This window comes from Bombina bombina, chromosome 11 (assembly GCF_027579735.1).
Source record: "Bombina bombina isolate aBomBom1 chromosome 11, aBomBom1.pri, whole genome shotgun sequence".
Classification (NCBI taxonomy): Eukaryota; Metazoa; Chordata; class Amphibia; order Anura; family Bombinatoridae; genus Bombina; species Bombina bombina.
Window position 1 is genome coordinate 29,226,489 of NC_069509.1, and position 14,168 is coordinate 29,240,656.

A 14,168-nucleotide genomic window follows, 5' to 3' on the forward strand; every position below is an offset into this window, starting at 1 on the left:
GGCATATATTATATTCCTATCATTAGACCATCCATGTATTAAAGGGGGGTATATATTATATTCCTATCATTAGACCCTCCATGAGGGGCATATATTATAGTCCTATCGTTAGACCCTCCATGCATTAAAGGGGCATATATTATATTCCTATCATTAGACCCTCCATGCATTAAAGGTGGCATATATTATATTCCTATCATTAGACCCTCCATGTATTAAAGGGGTATATATTATATTCCTATCATTAGACCCTCCATGTATTAAAGGGGCATATATAGTATTCCTATTAATTAGACCCTCCATGTATTAAAGGGGCATATATTATAGTCCTATCATTAGACCCTCCATGTATTAAAGGGGGATATATTATATTCCTATCATTAGACCCTCCATGCATTAAAGGGGCATATATTATATTCCTATCATTAGACCCTCCATGTATTAAAGGTTCATATATTATATTCCTATCATTAGACCCTCCATGTATTAAAGGGGCATATATTATATTCCTATCATTAGACCCTCCATGTATTAAAGGGGTATATATTTTTTCCTATCATTAGACCCTCCATGTATTAAAGGGGCATATATTATATTCCTATCATTAGACTCTCCATGCAGTAGAGGGGTATATATTATCTTCCTATCATTAGACCCCTCATGCATTAAAGGGGCATATATTATATTCCTATCATTAGACCCTCCATGCATTAAAGGGGCATATATTTTATTCCTATCTTTAGACTCTCCATGCATTAAAGGGGCATATATTATATTCCTATCATTAGACCCTCCATGCATTAAAGGGGTATATATTATATTCCTATCATTAGACTCTCCATGCATTAAAGGGGCATATATTATATTCCTATCATTAGACCCCCTCGTGCATTAAAGGGGCATATATTATATTTCTAATCGTTAGACTCTCCATGCATTAAAGAGGCATATATTATATTCCTATCATTAGACTCTCCATTGCATTAAAGGAGTATATATTATATTCCTATCATTAGACCCTCCATGCATTAAAGGGGCATATATTATATTCATATCATTAGACCCATCATGCATTAAAGGGGCATATATTATATTCCTATCATTAGACTCTCCATGCATTAAAGGGGCATATATTATATTCCTATCATTAGACTCTCACATGCATTAAAGGGGAATATATTATTTTAATATCATTAGACCCTCCATGCATTAAAGGGGCATATATTATATTTCTATCTTTAGACCCCCCACGCACTAAAGGGGCATATATTATATTCCTATCATTGGACTCTCCATGCATTAAAGGGGCATATATTATATTCCTATCATTAGACTCTCAATACATTAAAGGGGCATATATTATATTATTATACTCTCCATGTATTATACTCCTCTTACATTAAATGGGCATATATTATATTAGTCCTCTCCTTGTATTAATACTTCTCATACATTAAAGGGGCATATGTTGTATTATGCCTCTCCTTGTACTATACTCCTCATACATTAAAGGGGGCATATATATATTATTTCTCTTTTTGTATTATACTTCTCATACATTAAAGGGGCATATATTATATTACTATTCCTCTCTCTTGTATTATACCTCCACATACATTAAAGGGACATATATTATATTATTCCTCTCCTTGTATTATACTCCTCATGCATAATAGGACATATTATATATATTTATATATTTGTATTCCTCTCCTTGTATTAAACTCCTCATACATTAAAGGGGCATATATTATATTATTATTCTTCTATGTGTATTATACTGCTCATACATTAAAGGGGCATATATTATATTATTATTCTTCTATGTGTTTATACTGCTCATACATTAAAGGGGCATATATTTTATTATTATGCCTCTCCTTGTATTATAATGCTCATACATTAAAGGGGCATATATTACAATATTATTCCTCTCCTTGTATTATACTGCTCATACATTAAAGGGGCATATATTACAATATTATTCCTCTCCTTGTATTATACTGCTCATACATTAAAGGGGCATATATTACAATATTATTCCTCTCCTTGTATTATACTGCTCATACATTAAAGGGGCATATATTACAATATTATTCCTCTCCTTGTATTATACTGCTCATACATTAAAGGTGCATATATAAGAAGCACTGTTACAGATATCAGTAAATACAGGTCACAAACATCTGTCTGGGCAATGCTAAGTGACAGCTCTGAAGCTGTAGGGAGCTATGACAGCCAGATCAGTGACCTCCGTGACGTCAGATCCGCTCTGCAGGCGGAAGTGATTTAGGGCTTACAGCTGACATAAACATGGAGAACTGCAGAGAGGATCAGGGGCCTGGATGGGGGAGAGAGAACAGGAGACCGAACCCCAGAGATGCTGAAAAAAGGAAAGGCAGGAAGAGACAGCGCAAGGAAAAGATGCACCCAGCAGGAGACAGCACCGGGCAGAGCCCCAAGTAAGGAACCGAGAGACGGCAGCAGAGACCAGGAAGGAGGGAGAGAAACAGAGAGACCAGGAAGGAGGGAGAGAAAAAGAGACGGCACAGCTGTATAATATAGAGAACATCAGAGACTGCACAGTTGCACAATATACAGCCATAGAGACTGCACAATATACAGCCATAGAGAGAGACTGCACAATATACAGAACTAGAGAGAGAGAGACTGCACAATATACAGAACTAGAGAGAGAGAGAGACTGCACAATATACAGAACTAGAGAGAGAGACTGCAAAATATACAGAACTAGAGAGAGAGACTGCACAATATACAGAACTAGAGAGAGAGAGACTGCACAATATACAGAACTAGAGAGAGAGACTGCACAATATACAGAACTAGAGAGAGACTGCACAATATACAGCCATAGAGAGAGACTGCACAATATACAGAACTAGAGAGAGAGACTGCACAATATACAGAACTAGAGAGAGAGACTGCACAATATACAGAACTAGAGAGAGAAACTGCACAATATACAGAACTAGAGAGAGAGAGAGACTGCACAATATACAGAACTAGAGAGAGAGAGACTGCACAATATACAGAACTAGAGAGAGACTGCACAATATACAGAACTAGAGAGAGAGACTGCACAATATACAGAACTAGAGAGAGAGACTGCACAATATACAGAACTAGAGAGAGAGACTGCACAATATACAGAACTAGAGAGAGAGACTGCACAATATACAGAACTAGAGAGAGAGAGACTGCACAATATACAGAACTAGAGAGAGAGAGACTGCACAATATACAGAACTAGAGAGAGAGACTGCACAATATACAGAACTAGAGAGAGAGACTGCACAATATACAAAACTAGAGAGAGAGACTGCACAATATACAGAACTAGAGAGAGAGACTGCACAATATACAGAACTAGAGAGAGAGAGAGACTGCACAATATACAGAACTAGAGAGAGAGACTGCACAATATACAGAACTAGAGAGAGAGACTGCACAATATACAGAACTAGAGAGAGAGAGAGACTGCACAATATACAGAACTAGAGAGAGAGAGACTGCACAATATACAGAACTAGAGAGAGAGAGATTGCACAATATACAGAACTAGAGAGAGAGGGACTGCACAATATACAGAACTAGAGAGAGAGAGACTGCACAATATACAGAACTAGAGAGAGAGAGACTGCACAATATACAGAACTAGAGAGAGAGACTGCACAATATACAGAACTAGAGAGAGAGAGACTGCACAATATACAGAACTAGAGAGAGAGACTGCACAATATACAGAACTAGAGAGAGAGACTGCACAATATACAGAACTAGAGAGAGAGAGACTGCACAATATACAGAACTAGAGAGAGAGAGACTGCACAATATACAGAACTAGAGAGAGAGAGACTGCACAATATACAGAACTAGAGAGAGAGACTGCACAATATACAGAACTAGAGAGAGAGAGACTGCACAATATACAGAACTAGAGAGAGAGAGAGACTGCACAATATACAGAACTAGAGAGACTGCACAATATACTGAACTAGAGAGAGAAACTGCACAATATACAGAACTAGAGAGAGAGACTGCACAATATACAGAACTAGAGAGAGAGAGAGACTGCACAATATACAGAACTAGAGAGAGAGACTGCACAATATACAGAACTAGAGAGAGAGAGAGAGAGAGACTGCACAATATACAGAACTAGAGAGAGAGAGAGACTGCACAATATACAGAACTAGAGAGAGAGAGACTGCACAATATACAGAACTAGAGAGAGAGAGACTGCACAATATACAGAACTAGAGAGAGAGACTGCACAATATACAGAACTAGAGAGAGAGAGACTGCACAATATACAGAACTAGAGAGAGAGAGACTGCACAATATACAGAACTAGAGAGAGAGAGACTGTACAATATACAGAACTAGAGAGAGAGAGAGACTGTACAATATTCAGAACTAGAGAGAGAGAGAGACTGCACAATATACAGAACTAGAGAGAGAGACTACAATGTACAGAACTAGAGAGACTGCACAATATACAGAACTAGAGAGAGAGAGAGACTGTACAATATACAGAACTAGAGAGAGAGAGAGACTGCACAATATACAGAACTAGAGAGAGAGAGAGAGACTGCACAATATACAGAACTAGAGAGAGAGAGAGACTGCACAATATACAGAACTAGAGAGAGAGACTACAATGTACAGAACTAGAGAGACTGCACAATATACAGAACTAGAGAGAGCGAGACTGCACAATATACAGAACTAGAGAGAGAGAGAGAGACTGCACAATATACAGAACTAGAGAGAGAGAGAGAGAGAGACTGCACAATATACAGAACTAGAGAGAGAGAGAGAGACAGACCCACCTGAAGTTAGACACTTTTTTGTTATTCATTATTCTAAAGCTTATGGGGATTTCCATGTTAAATAAAAACAAAGAAAAAATATGACTACTACCCAACCATACTCCTGACTAGGCATAACAAAATAATATCAAAGTTATGAATCTAACTTGGGGATTAGACCCCTCAGGAGCCCCCTGAATGCACTGCCCCTTAACCACTCTCATAGGTGATAATGCAAATACAAACATCATATAAACATCTACCCTATTAAAACTAGGCTTTGTGTCACTTAGTGACTATTATCCAAGTTGCCTCCAGAGAGAGCAAAATCCAATGACATCAAAGTTAGGACCCTGCAAGAGCCCCCTAAATGCACTGCCCCTATCCACTCTCATAGGTGATACATACATCATATAAGCACCTGCCCTACAAAAACTAGGCTTTGTGTCAGTGACTACTACACAAGTATACCACAGACTGAGCAGAATCCAATGACACCAAAGTAAAGACCCTAACTTGGAGATAGGACCCTTCAAGAGCCCCCTGAATGCACGGCCCATGTCCACTCTCATAGGTAATAATGCAAATGCACACATCATATTAATATCTGCTCTATAAAAACTAGGGTTTGTGTCACTTAAAGGGACACTGAACCCAATTTTTTTTATTTCATGATTCAGATAGAGCATGCGATTTTAAGCAATTTTCTAATTTACTCCTATTATCAAATTTTCTTCATTCTCTTGGTATCTTTATTTGAAATGCAAGAATGTAAGTTTAGATGCCGGCCCATTTTGGTGAACAACCTGGGTTGTTCTTGCTGATTGGTGGATTAATTTAACTGACAAATAAACAAGTGCTATCCAGGGTCTGAACTAATGCCGTCTGGATGAAGACTTCTGCCCGTCTGGAGGACCACTTCTCCCGGCTTAGATGCCTTCTTTTTCAAATAAAGATAGCAAGAGAACGAAGAAAAATTGATAATATGAGTTAATTAGAAAGTTGCTTACATTTGCATGCTCTATCTGAATCATGAAAGAAAAAATTTGGGTTCAGTGTCCCTTTAATGACTACTATCCAAGTAACCCCATAGAGAGCAGAATCCAATGACATCAAACTTAGGACCCTAACTTGGGGATAGGACCCCTCAAGAGCCCCCTGAATGCCCTGCCCCCATCCACTCTCGTAGGTGATATTGGCAAACTCATACATTGTATAAACATCTGACCTATAAAAACAATCGGCTAGATTACGAGTTTTGCGTTATGAGGGTTGCGGTGCTAACTTGCACGTTATTGTCACCGCTCACTTGCCTGCAGCGCTGGTATTACAGGTTTTTACAAACTCGGCGTTAAAAGGCAAGAAGTGAGCGTAGAGCAAAATTGTGCTCCATGCCGCACTCCAATACCAGTGCTGCTTAAGTCAGCGGTGAGCTGGTTGTACGGACTCGTACACGATTTCCCCATAGACATCAATGGGAAGAGCCGGCTGAGAAAAAGTCTTAACACCTGCAATAAAGCAGCGTAAAACTCAGTAACGCAGCCCTATTGATTCCTATGGGGAAACAAAATTTATGTTTACACCTAACACCCTAACATGAACCCTGAGTCTAAACACCCTTAACCTTACACTTATTAACCCCTAATCTGCTGCCCCCAACATCACTGACACCTACATTATACTTATTAACCTCTAATCTGCCGCTCCGGACATCGCCGCCACTATAATAAACATATTAACCCCTAAACCGCCGCACTCCCGCCTCGCAAACACTAGTTAAATATTATTAACCCCAAATTTACCACCCCTAACATCGCCGCCACCTACCTACATTTATTAACCCCTAATCTGCTGCCCCCAATGTCGCCGCCACTATACTAAATTTATTAACCCCTAAATCTAAGTCTAACCCTAACACCCCCTAATTTAAATATAATTAAAATAAATCTAAAGAAAACCTACTATTAATAACTAAATAATTCCTATTTAAAACTAAATACTTACCTATAAAATAAACCCTATGCTAGCTACAATATAACTAATAGTTGCATTGTAGCTAGCTTAGGTTTTATTTTTATTTTACAGGCAAGTTTGTATTTATTTTAACTAGGTACAATAGTTACTAAATAGCTATTAATTATTTACTAACTACCTAGCTAAAATAAATACAAATGTACCTGTAAAATAAAACCTAACCTAAGTTACACTAACACCTAACCTAACCCTACAATTAAATAAATTCCCTAAATTAAATACAATTAAATTTAAAGCAATTACGTAAATTACAAAAAACCCCACTAAATTACAGAAAATAAAAAACAAATTACAAGATATTTAAACTAATTACACCTAATCTAATAGCCCTATCAAAATAAAAAAGCCCCCCCCCAAAATAAAAAAAAAACACTAGCCTAAGCGAAACTACCAATAGCCCTTAAAAGGGCCTTTTGCGGCAAGTAGTCCTCAACGAAACCGGAAGAAGTCTTCATCCAAGCCGGGAGAAGTGGTCCTCCAGACGGGCAGAAGTCTTCATCCATCCGGCGCGGATCGGCTCCATCTTCAAGACATCCGGCGCGGAGCATCCTCTTCAATCAACGTCTTCTTCCAGAATGAATATCTCTTTAAGTGACGTCATCCAAGATGGCGTCCCTTAGATTCCGATTGACTGATAGAATTCTATCAGTCAATCGGAATTAAGGTTGAAAAAATCCTATTGGCTGATGCAATCAGCCAATAGGATTGAACTTCAATCCTATTGGCTGATCCAATCAGCCAATAGGATTGAGCTGGCATTCTATTGGCTGATTGGAACAGCCAATAGAATGCCAGCTCAATCCAATTGGCTGATTGGAACAGCCAATAGAATGCCAGCTCAATCCAATTGGCTGATTGGAACAGCCAATAGGATTAAAGTTGAATCCTATTGGCTGATTGTATCAGCCAGTAGGATTTTTTCAACCTTAATTCCGATTGACTGATAGAATTCTATCAGTTAATCGGAATCTAAGGGACGCCATCTTGTATGGCGTCATTTAAAGAGACATTCATTCTGGAAGAAGACTTCGTTAGAAGAGGATGCTCCGTGCCGGATGTCTTGAAGATGGACCTGCTCCGCGCCGGATGGATGAAGCTAGAAGATGCCGTCTGGATGAAGACTTCTGCCCATCTGGAGGACCACTTCTCCCGGCTTGGATGAAGACTCCTCCCAGCTTCGTTGAGGACTTCGTACTGCTTCGTTGAGGACTTCGTTTAGGATGGATGTCGGCTCTTCAAAACTATAAGTGGATCTTCAGGGGTTAGTGTTAGGTTTTTTTAATGGTTTATTGGGTGGGTTTTAGGTTAGGGTTTGGGCCACAATAGAGCTAAATGCCCTTTTCAGGGCAATGGGGAGCTTAGGATTTTTTAGTTAGGTTTTTTTTGGGGGGGTTGGTTGTGTGGGTGGTGGGTTTTACTGTTGGGGGGGTTGTTTGCATTTTTTTCCAGGTAAAAGAGCTGATTTCTTTGGGGCAATGGCCCGCAAAAGGCCCTTTTAAGGGCTATTGGTAGTTTAGTTTAGACTAGGGGTTTTTATATTTTGGGGGGCTTTTTTATTTTGATAGGGCTATTAGATTAGGTGTAATTAGTTTAAATATCTTGTAATTTGTTTTTTATTTTGTGTAATTTAGTGTTTGTTTTTGTAATTTAGGTAATTTATTTAATTTAGGTAATGTATTTAATTGTTGTGTAAGGTTAGATGTTAGTGTAAGACAGGTTAGGTTTTATTTTCCAAGTAAATTTGTATTTATTTTAGCTAGGTAGTTAGTAAATAGTTAATAACTATTTAGTAACTATTCTACCTAGGTAAAATAAATACAAACTTGCCTGTAAAATAAAAATAAACCATAAGATAGATACAATGTAACTATTAGTTATATTGTAGCTAGCTTAGGGTTTATTTTATAGGTAAGTATTTAGTTTTAAATAGGAATTATTTAGTTAATGATAGGAATTTTTAGTTAGATTTATTTTAATTATATTTAAGTTAGGGGGTGTTAGGGTTAGACTTAGGTTTAGGGGTTAATAAATTTAATATAGTGGCAGCGACGTTGGGGGTGGCACATTAGGGGTTAATAAATGTAGGTAGGTGGTGGCGACGTTTGGAACGGCAGATTAGGGGTTAATAATATTTAGCTAGTGTTTGTGAGGCGGTAGTGCTGCGGTTTAGGGGTTAATATGTTTATTATAGTGGCGGCGATGTTCGAATCGGCAGATTAGGGGTTAATAATTTTATTTTAGTGTTTGCGATGCGGGAGGGCCTCGGTTTAGGGGTTAATAGGTAGTTTATGGTGTTAGTGTACTTTTTAGCACTTTAGTTATGAGTTTAATGCTACAGCTTTGTAACGTAAAACTCATAACTACTGACTTTAGAATGCGTTACGAATCTTGCGGGATAAGCTGTAGTACCGCTCACTTTTTGGCCTAAAAAAAATAAGCTTGTAATATCGGCGCTATGGAAGTCCCATTGAAAAAAGACTTTATGGAAATTGCGTAAGTTAATTTGCGGTACGGCCAAAAAAAGTGTGCGGGACAGCTGTACCTACAAGACTCTTAATAGCAGCGGTAGTAAAAAAGCAGCGTTATGAGGCTTAACGCTGCTTTTTTACTCATAACGCAAGACTCAATCTAGCCATAAGTAAATTAGAAAGTTACTTAAAATCACATTCTCTATCTGAATCATGAAAGAAAAAATTTGGATTTCATATCCCTTTAACATTATATTCCCAAAAAGTAGAAAAAAAAATATATAATAAAATTTTAAATATTTCTTTTTTAGAGACGAGAAAGAAAATAAGTTAACACCAAAAGCACAATTGGGGCACTTACTAAACTAGCGTGGGATAATGTATCTAATACCTAATACAGATACAAATATGTTTTATACACATTTGAGCAATTCTCAGATTACCCCACATGCTTTTTCCTTGTTGTATTAAAGAAATAAGTTACTTTTTTACCCTTTGTAGCCCTCAGTCACCTTCCCAGAATGGAGAAGTTAATTTCCACTCGCTGATGGAAGATATTACCTGCTCCGTGTGCCTGGAACAGCTGCAGGACCCGGTGTATATTGCCTGCGGACACACCTTCTGCAGAAGCTGCATTTCTATTCACTGGCTCAACCCCCAGCCCCAGGGATTCCTGTGCCCAGAGTGCCGGGCGGTGTGCCCAAGAACTCTTATACCCGACTACAGACTGGGAAACCTCATCTCCAAAATACAACAGGGAGTGCATGAAAAGCATATAAAAGAGGTGAATGTGGGAACTTGCCAAGACTTAGGTTTAAACTGGATAATCTACAAATACCCCAAATATTATCTACTTACAGTATACAGCATCTATGTGCCCTCTCGCCTATCATAAATACTTATCTCAACCGTCACAATCAGCTGTTCCTCTGTGCGTGTCACTACACTAGCCCTTAAAGGGATAGTAACACCAAAAATTGTATTATTAAAAAAGATAGATAATCCCTTTATTACCCATTCCCCAGTTTTGCACAACCAACACTGTTATATTAATATACTTTTTACCTCTGTAATTACCTTGTATATAAGCCTCTGCAGAATGCCCCCTTATTTCAGTTATTTTGACAGACTTGTATTCTAGCCAATCAGTGCCCTCTCATAAGTAACTCTATAGGCATGAGCACAATGTTATCTATATGGGACACATGAACTTACGCCCTCTAGCTGTGAAATACTGTTGAATGCATTCAGATAAGAGGCAGCTTTTAAGGGCTTAGAACTTAGCATATGAGCCTACCTAGGTATAGCTGTCAACTAAATACAGAGAACAAAGCAAATTTGCTGATATAAGTAAATAAGAAAGTTGTTTAAAATGACATGCCCTACCTGAATCATGAAAGTTTAATTTGGACTTTACTATCCCTTAAATGTCCGAATCTAAATACTTAACCTGCAAAACTCTAAACAATGTTGATAACCAGTTACGTTGTCACAATCCATCGGTTGTTTTATGCAGATTATGATTTCTTGGTCTATATTGTCAGTGTTTTATTTCCCCCCCAGTTATCACAATCACAAAATGTCCTGCTGTAAATACCCACAAAATAATCATCCAAAAACAAAATATTAGTATTTGATTCTTTAATCTTGTGATATTTTATTGAAGAAAAAAAAGTGCCCTTGATAAAAGGCGAACAAAAGGGGTTAAAGGGGTTTAACGATTGCATTGCTTGTTTAAAGGGATAGTCTAGTAAAAATTAAACTTTCATGATTCACATAGAGCAGCAAATTTAAGCAACCTTCTAATGTACTCCTATTTTTTCTTTTTTCACTTGGTGTCTTTATTTGAAAAAGCAGGAATTTAAGCTTAGGAGATGGACCATTTTTGGTTCATCACCTGGGTAGCACTTGCTGATTGGTGGCTAAATGGAGTCACCAATCAGCAAGTGCTATCCAGGGTTCTAAACCAAAAATGGGCCGGCTCCTTAGCTTACATTCAAATAAAGATAACAAGAGAATGAAGAAAAATTAATAATAGGAGTAATTAGAAAGTTGCTTAAAATTGTATGTTCTATCTGAATCATGAAAGAAAATGTTGGGGTTTCTTATCCCTTTAATGAGTTTGCTTCCTGATGTCATCCGGTATGACCGGAGTAATTTCAGTCTGCTTTGAGCACTCACAAAACCAATAAATTACATCCAATGTTACAACTCTTTGGGTTATCTGAGAATAAGCCAATAATTGTTGCCTGGGCGTTAAGTCCTTTAGCTGTAGAATTAGATAAATGGCAGAGTACGTGTTAAAGGGACACTGTACCCAAAACATTTCTTTCGTGATTCAGATTGAGCATGAAATTTTAAGCAACTTTCTAATTTACTACTATTATCACATTTTCTTCATTCTCTTGGTATCTTTATTTGAAATGCAAGAATGTAAGTTTAGATGCCGGCCCATTTTTGGTGAACAACCTGGGTTGTCCTTGCTGATTGGTGGATAAATTCATCCACCAATAAAAAAGTGCTGTCCAGAGTACTGAAACCAAAAAAAAGCTTAGATGCCTTCTTTTTCAAATAATGATAGCAAGAGAACGAAGAAAAATTGATAATAGGAGTAAATTAGAAAGTTGCTTAAAATTGCATGCTCTTTCTGAATTACAAAAGAAAAAAATTTGGGTACAGTGTCCCTTTAAGTTTAAAAAAACTTGGTTTGTGATTGGAGCAACCAGGACTGGCACATGTTTAGTACGAAAACCGGTAATGAAAAAAATGCCTCTAATAAGCAAAGAAAATAGCTGATTGCGCCGACATTGAAAAGGACTTGTGTGCATTTGTTAATTATCAGTTTATAGATTACCAACCGCTATATTCCCAGACGCTCCCCAAACTAGGATAAATAACCTTAGGCTTTGTTTAAATAGAAAACTATCTGTAGATAAATTTGTCCTCAAAGTATTTAATGAAAAAAATTGAATTTATTAATTTAATTTATTTAAAATAATGTCCTGCATGCTCCAATGATCTTGTGTTCAGCATAATATTTTACTTTTTAAATGGTCTAATGTGCAACCTCTGACTGGCGCAGCCGTTGTGTTTAGCTCAAGACCAGTAGTGTATTGCTGGTCTGGAGCTGACTTTAACTATGTGTTTAATGTGTTTTTAAAGGGACACTAAACCCAAATTTTTTCTTTCATGGTTCAGATAGAGCAGCAATTTTAAACAACTTTCTGATTTACTCCTATTATCCATTTTTCTTTGTTCTTTTGCTCTCTTTATTTAAAAAGCATTTTTGGTTCAGAACCTAGGCTATGTTTGCTTATTCGTGGCTAAATGTAGCCACCAACAAGCAAGTGCTATCCAGTGTGCTAAATCTTAAATAGACCAGCTCCTAAGCTTTACATCCCTGCTTTTAAAATAAAGATAGCAAGCGAATGAAGAAAAATTGATAGGAATAAATTAGAATGTTGCTTAAAATCGCTGCTCTATCTGATTCATGAAAGGAAAACAAATTGGGCTGAGTGTCCTTTTAATGTCCCCATAAACGCACTGTTCTGTGCAAGCAGGGCTTTACCTTACAGCTTTTAGTCTTTGTATGTCCTTTTTACTTATTGTCAGACACAAATGGAAATGAATATTATTTATTAGAAGAGCTGGTAACGTGATACAGATTTAAACTGAGATAGCATTACTATAGATTGGAGTGAATTCATTTTTTAAAAGGTGATATTGGTGCAAAAAGGAAATGCTCTTGGGTGTTAAATCATTTTATTGTTGTTCTATGGTTTGTATAATAATGTGTTTAGCCTCAGCAAAGCGGTTAAACACATAGTTAAAGTCAGCCCCAGAGCAGCAATTTGCTACGCAAGCAGAACACATCTGGTGAGCTAATGGAGTATTTTTTGTTTCACTTTCTGTCCGCAGCTCGATCCTAGTAATGCTTTGCTGCTCCTGAGCCTTCCTAGTTATGCTTTTCAATAAAGGACACCAAGAGAATAGATTCAATTTGATAATGGAAGAAAAAAATTAAAGTCTGTTAAGTAACCAAAGATTGTTATGGTTTGATTTTAAAGTCCTTTCTAGGGAAAAATGACGATTTTGTTTCTGTTCAGGAGAGTCCTGAATACACCGATAACGAATACCCTGTTCAGCTTGTGTGGACAGACCGGGATGGGTTTCTGCATTTAGACGAGTCCACGGTGTATGATTGCTTCCTGGGCAGCGAGAGCACATTCTACCCTGTCTTTCTGCTGTGTATAATTGGGGAGAAGCGTCGGGGAAAGTCTTTCCTTCTGAACTACATCATGAGAGCCTTACGGAGTCAGGTAAGAATGAAAGAATACTAATTCCCGTAGGGTCACCTCTGGCCTAGCTTGGTGAGGGTTCTGACATTAGTTACTCATCAGTCGTGTCCCCTTGGCTATAGTGTTGCTGCAACAATGTTATTGATGGAGGAATTGTTCTGGAGATGCTGCTGTTGGAGTCCAAGTTCCCATTACACTCATTGGCTGGTGGTGATGGCTGCAACACAGCATTGTAGTTCTCTCTGGTATCCAAAGGGTCAACCATAAGCCTAACTTCACTTCACCCTAACCACAAACCTTAACAATAACCCTAAATCATGTTCCTAATCTCACTTCACCCTAACCACAAGCTATAACAATAACCCTAAATCATGTCCCTAATCTCACCTCACCCTAACTACAAACCTTAACAATAACCCTAAATCATGTCCCTAATCTCACCTCACCCTAACCACAAGCCTTAACAATAACCCTAAATCATGTCCCTAATCTCACCTCACCCTAACCACAAGCCTTAACAATAACCCTAAATCTTG

The 14,168-nt window shown here is 37.7% G+C and overlaps 1 protein-coding gene across 4 annotated transcripts in view; it reads left to right on the forward strand.

Annotated features, from left to right (window-relative positions):
• Positions 1-2,270: 2,270 nt before the first annotated feature.
• Positions 2,271-14,168, forward strand: part of LOC128642404 (RING finger protein 112) — a 98,209-nt gene continuing 86,311 nt past the window's right edge. For 3 of the 4 annotated variants that reach the window (XM_053695169.1, XM_053695170.1, XM_053695171.1), the window contains exons 1-3: positions 2,275-2,462; positions 9,836-10,118; positions 13,441-13,653. In XM_053695169.1, the coding sequence (XP_053551144.1) occupies positions 2,314-2,462; positions 9,836-10,118; positions 13,441-13,653 (645 nt within the window). In that variant the 5' untranslated portion in view covers positions 2,275-2,313. Of the gene's footprint in view, positions 2,463-9,835; positions 10,119-13,440; positions 13,654-14,168 lie in introns of all 4 variants that reach the window. The other variant, XM_053695168.1, reaches the window with a different exon arrangement.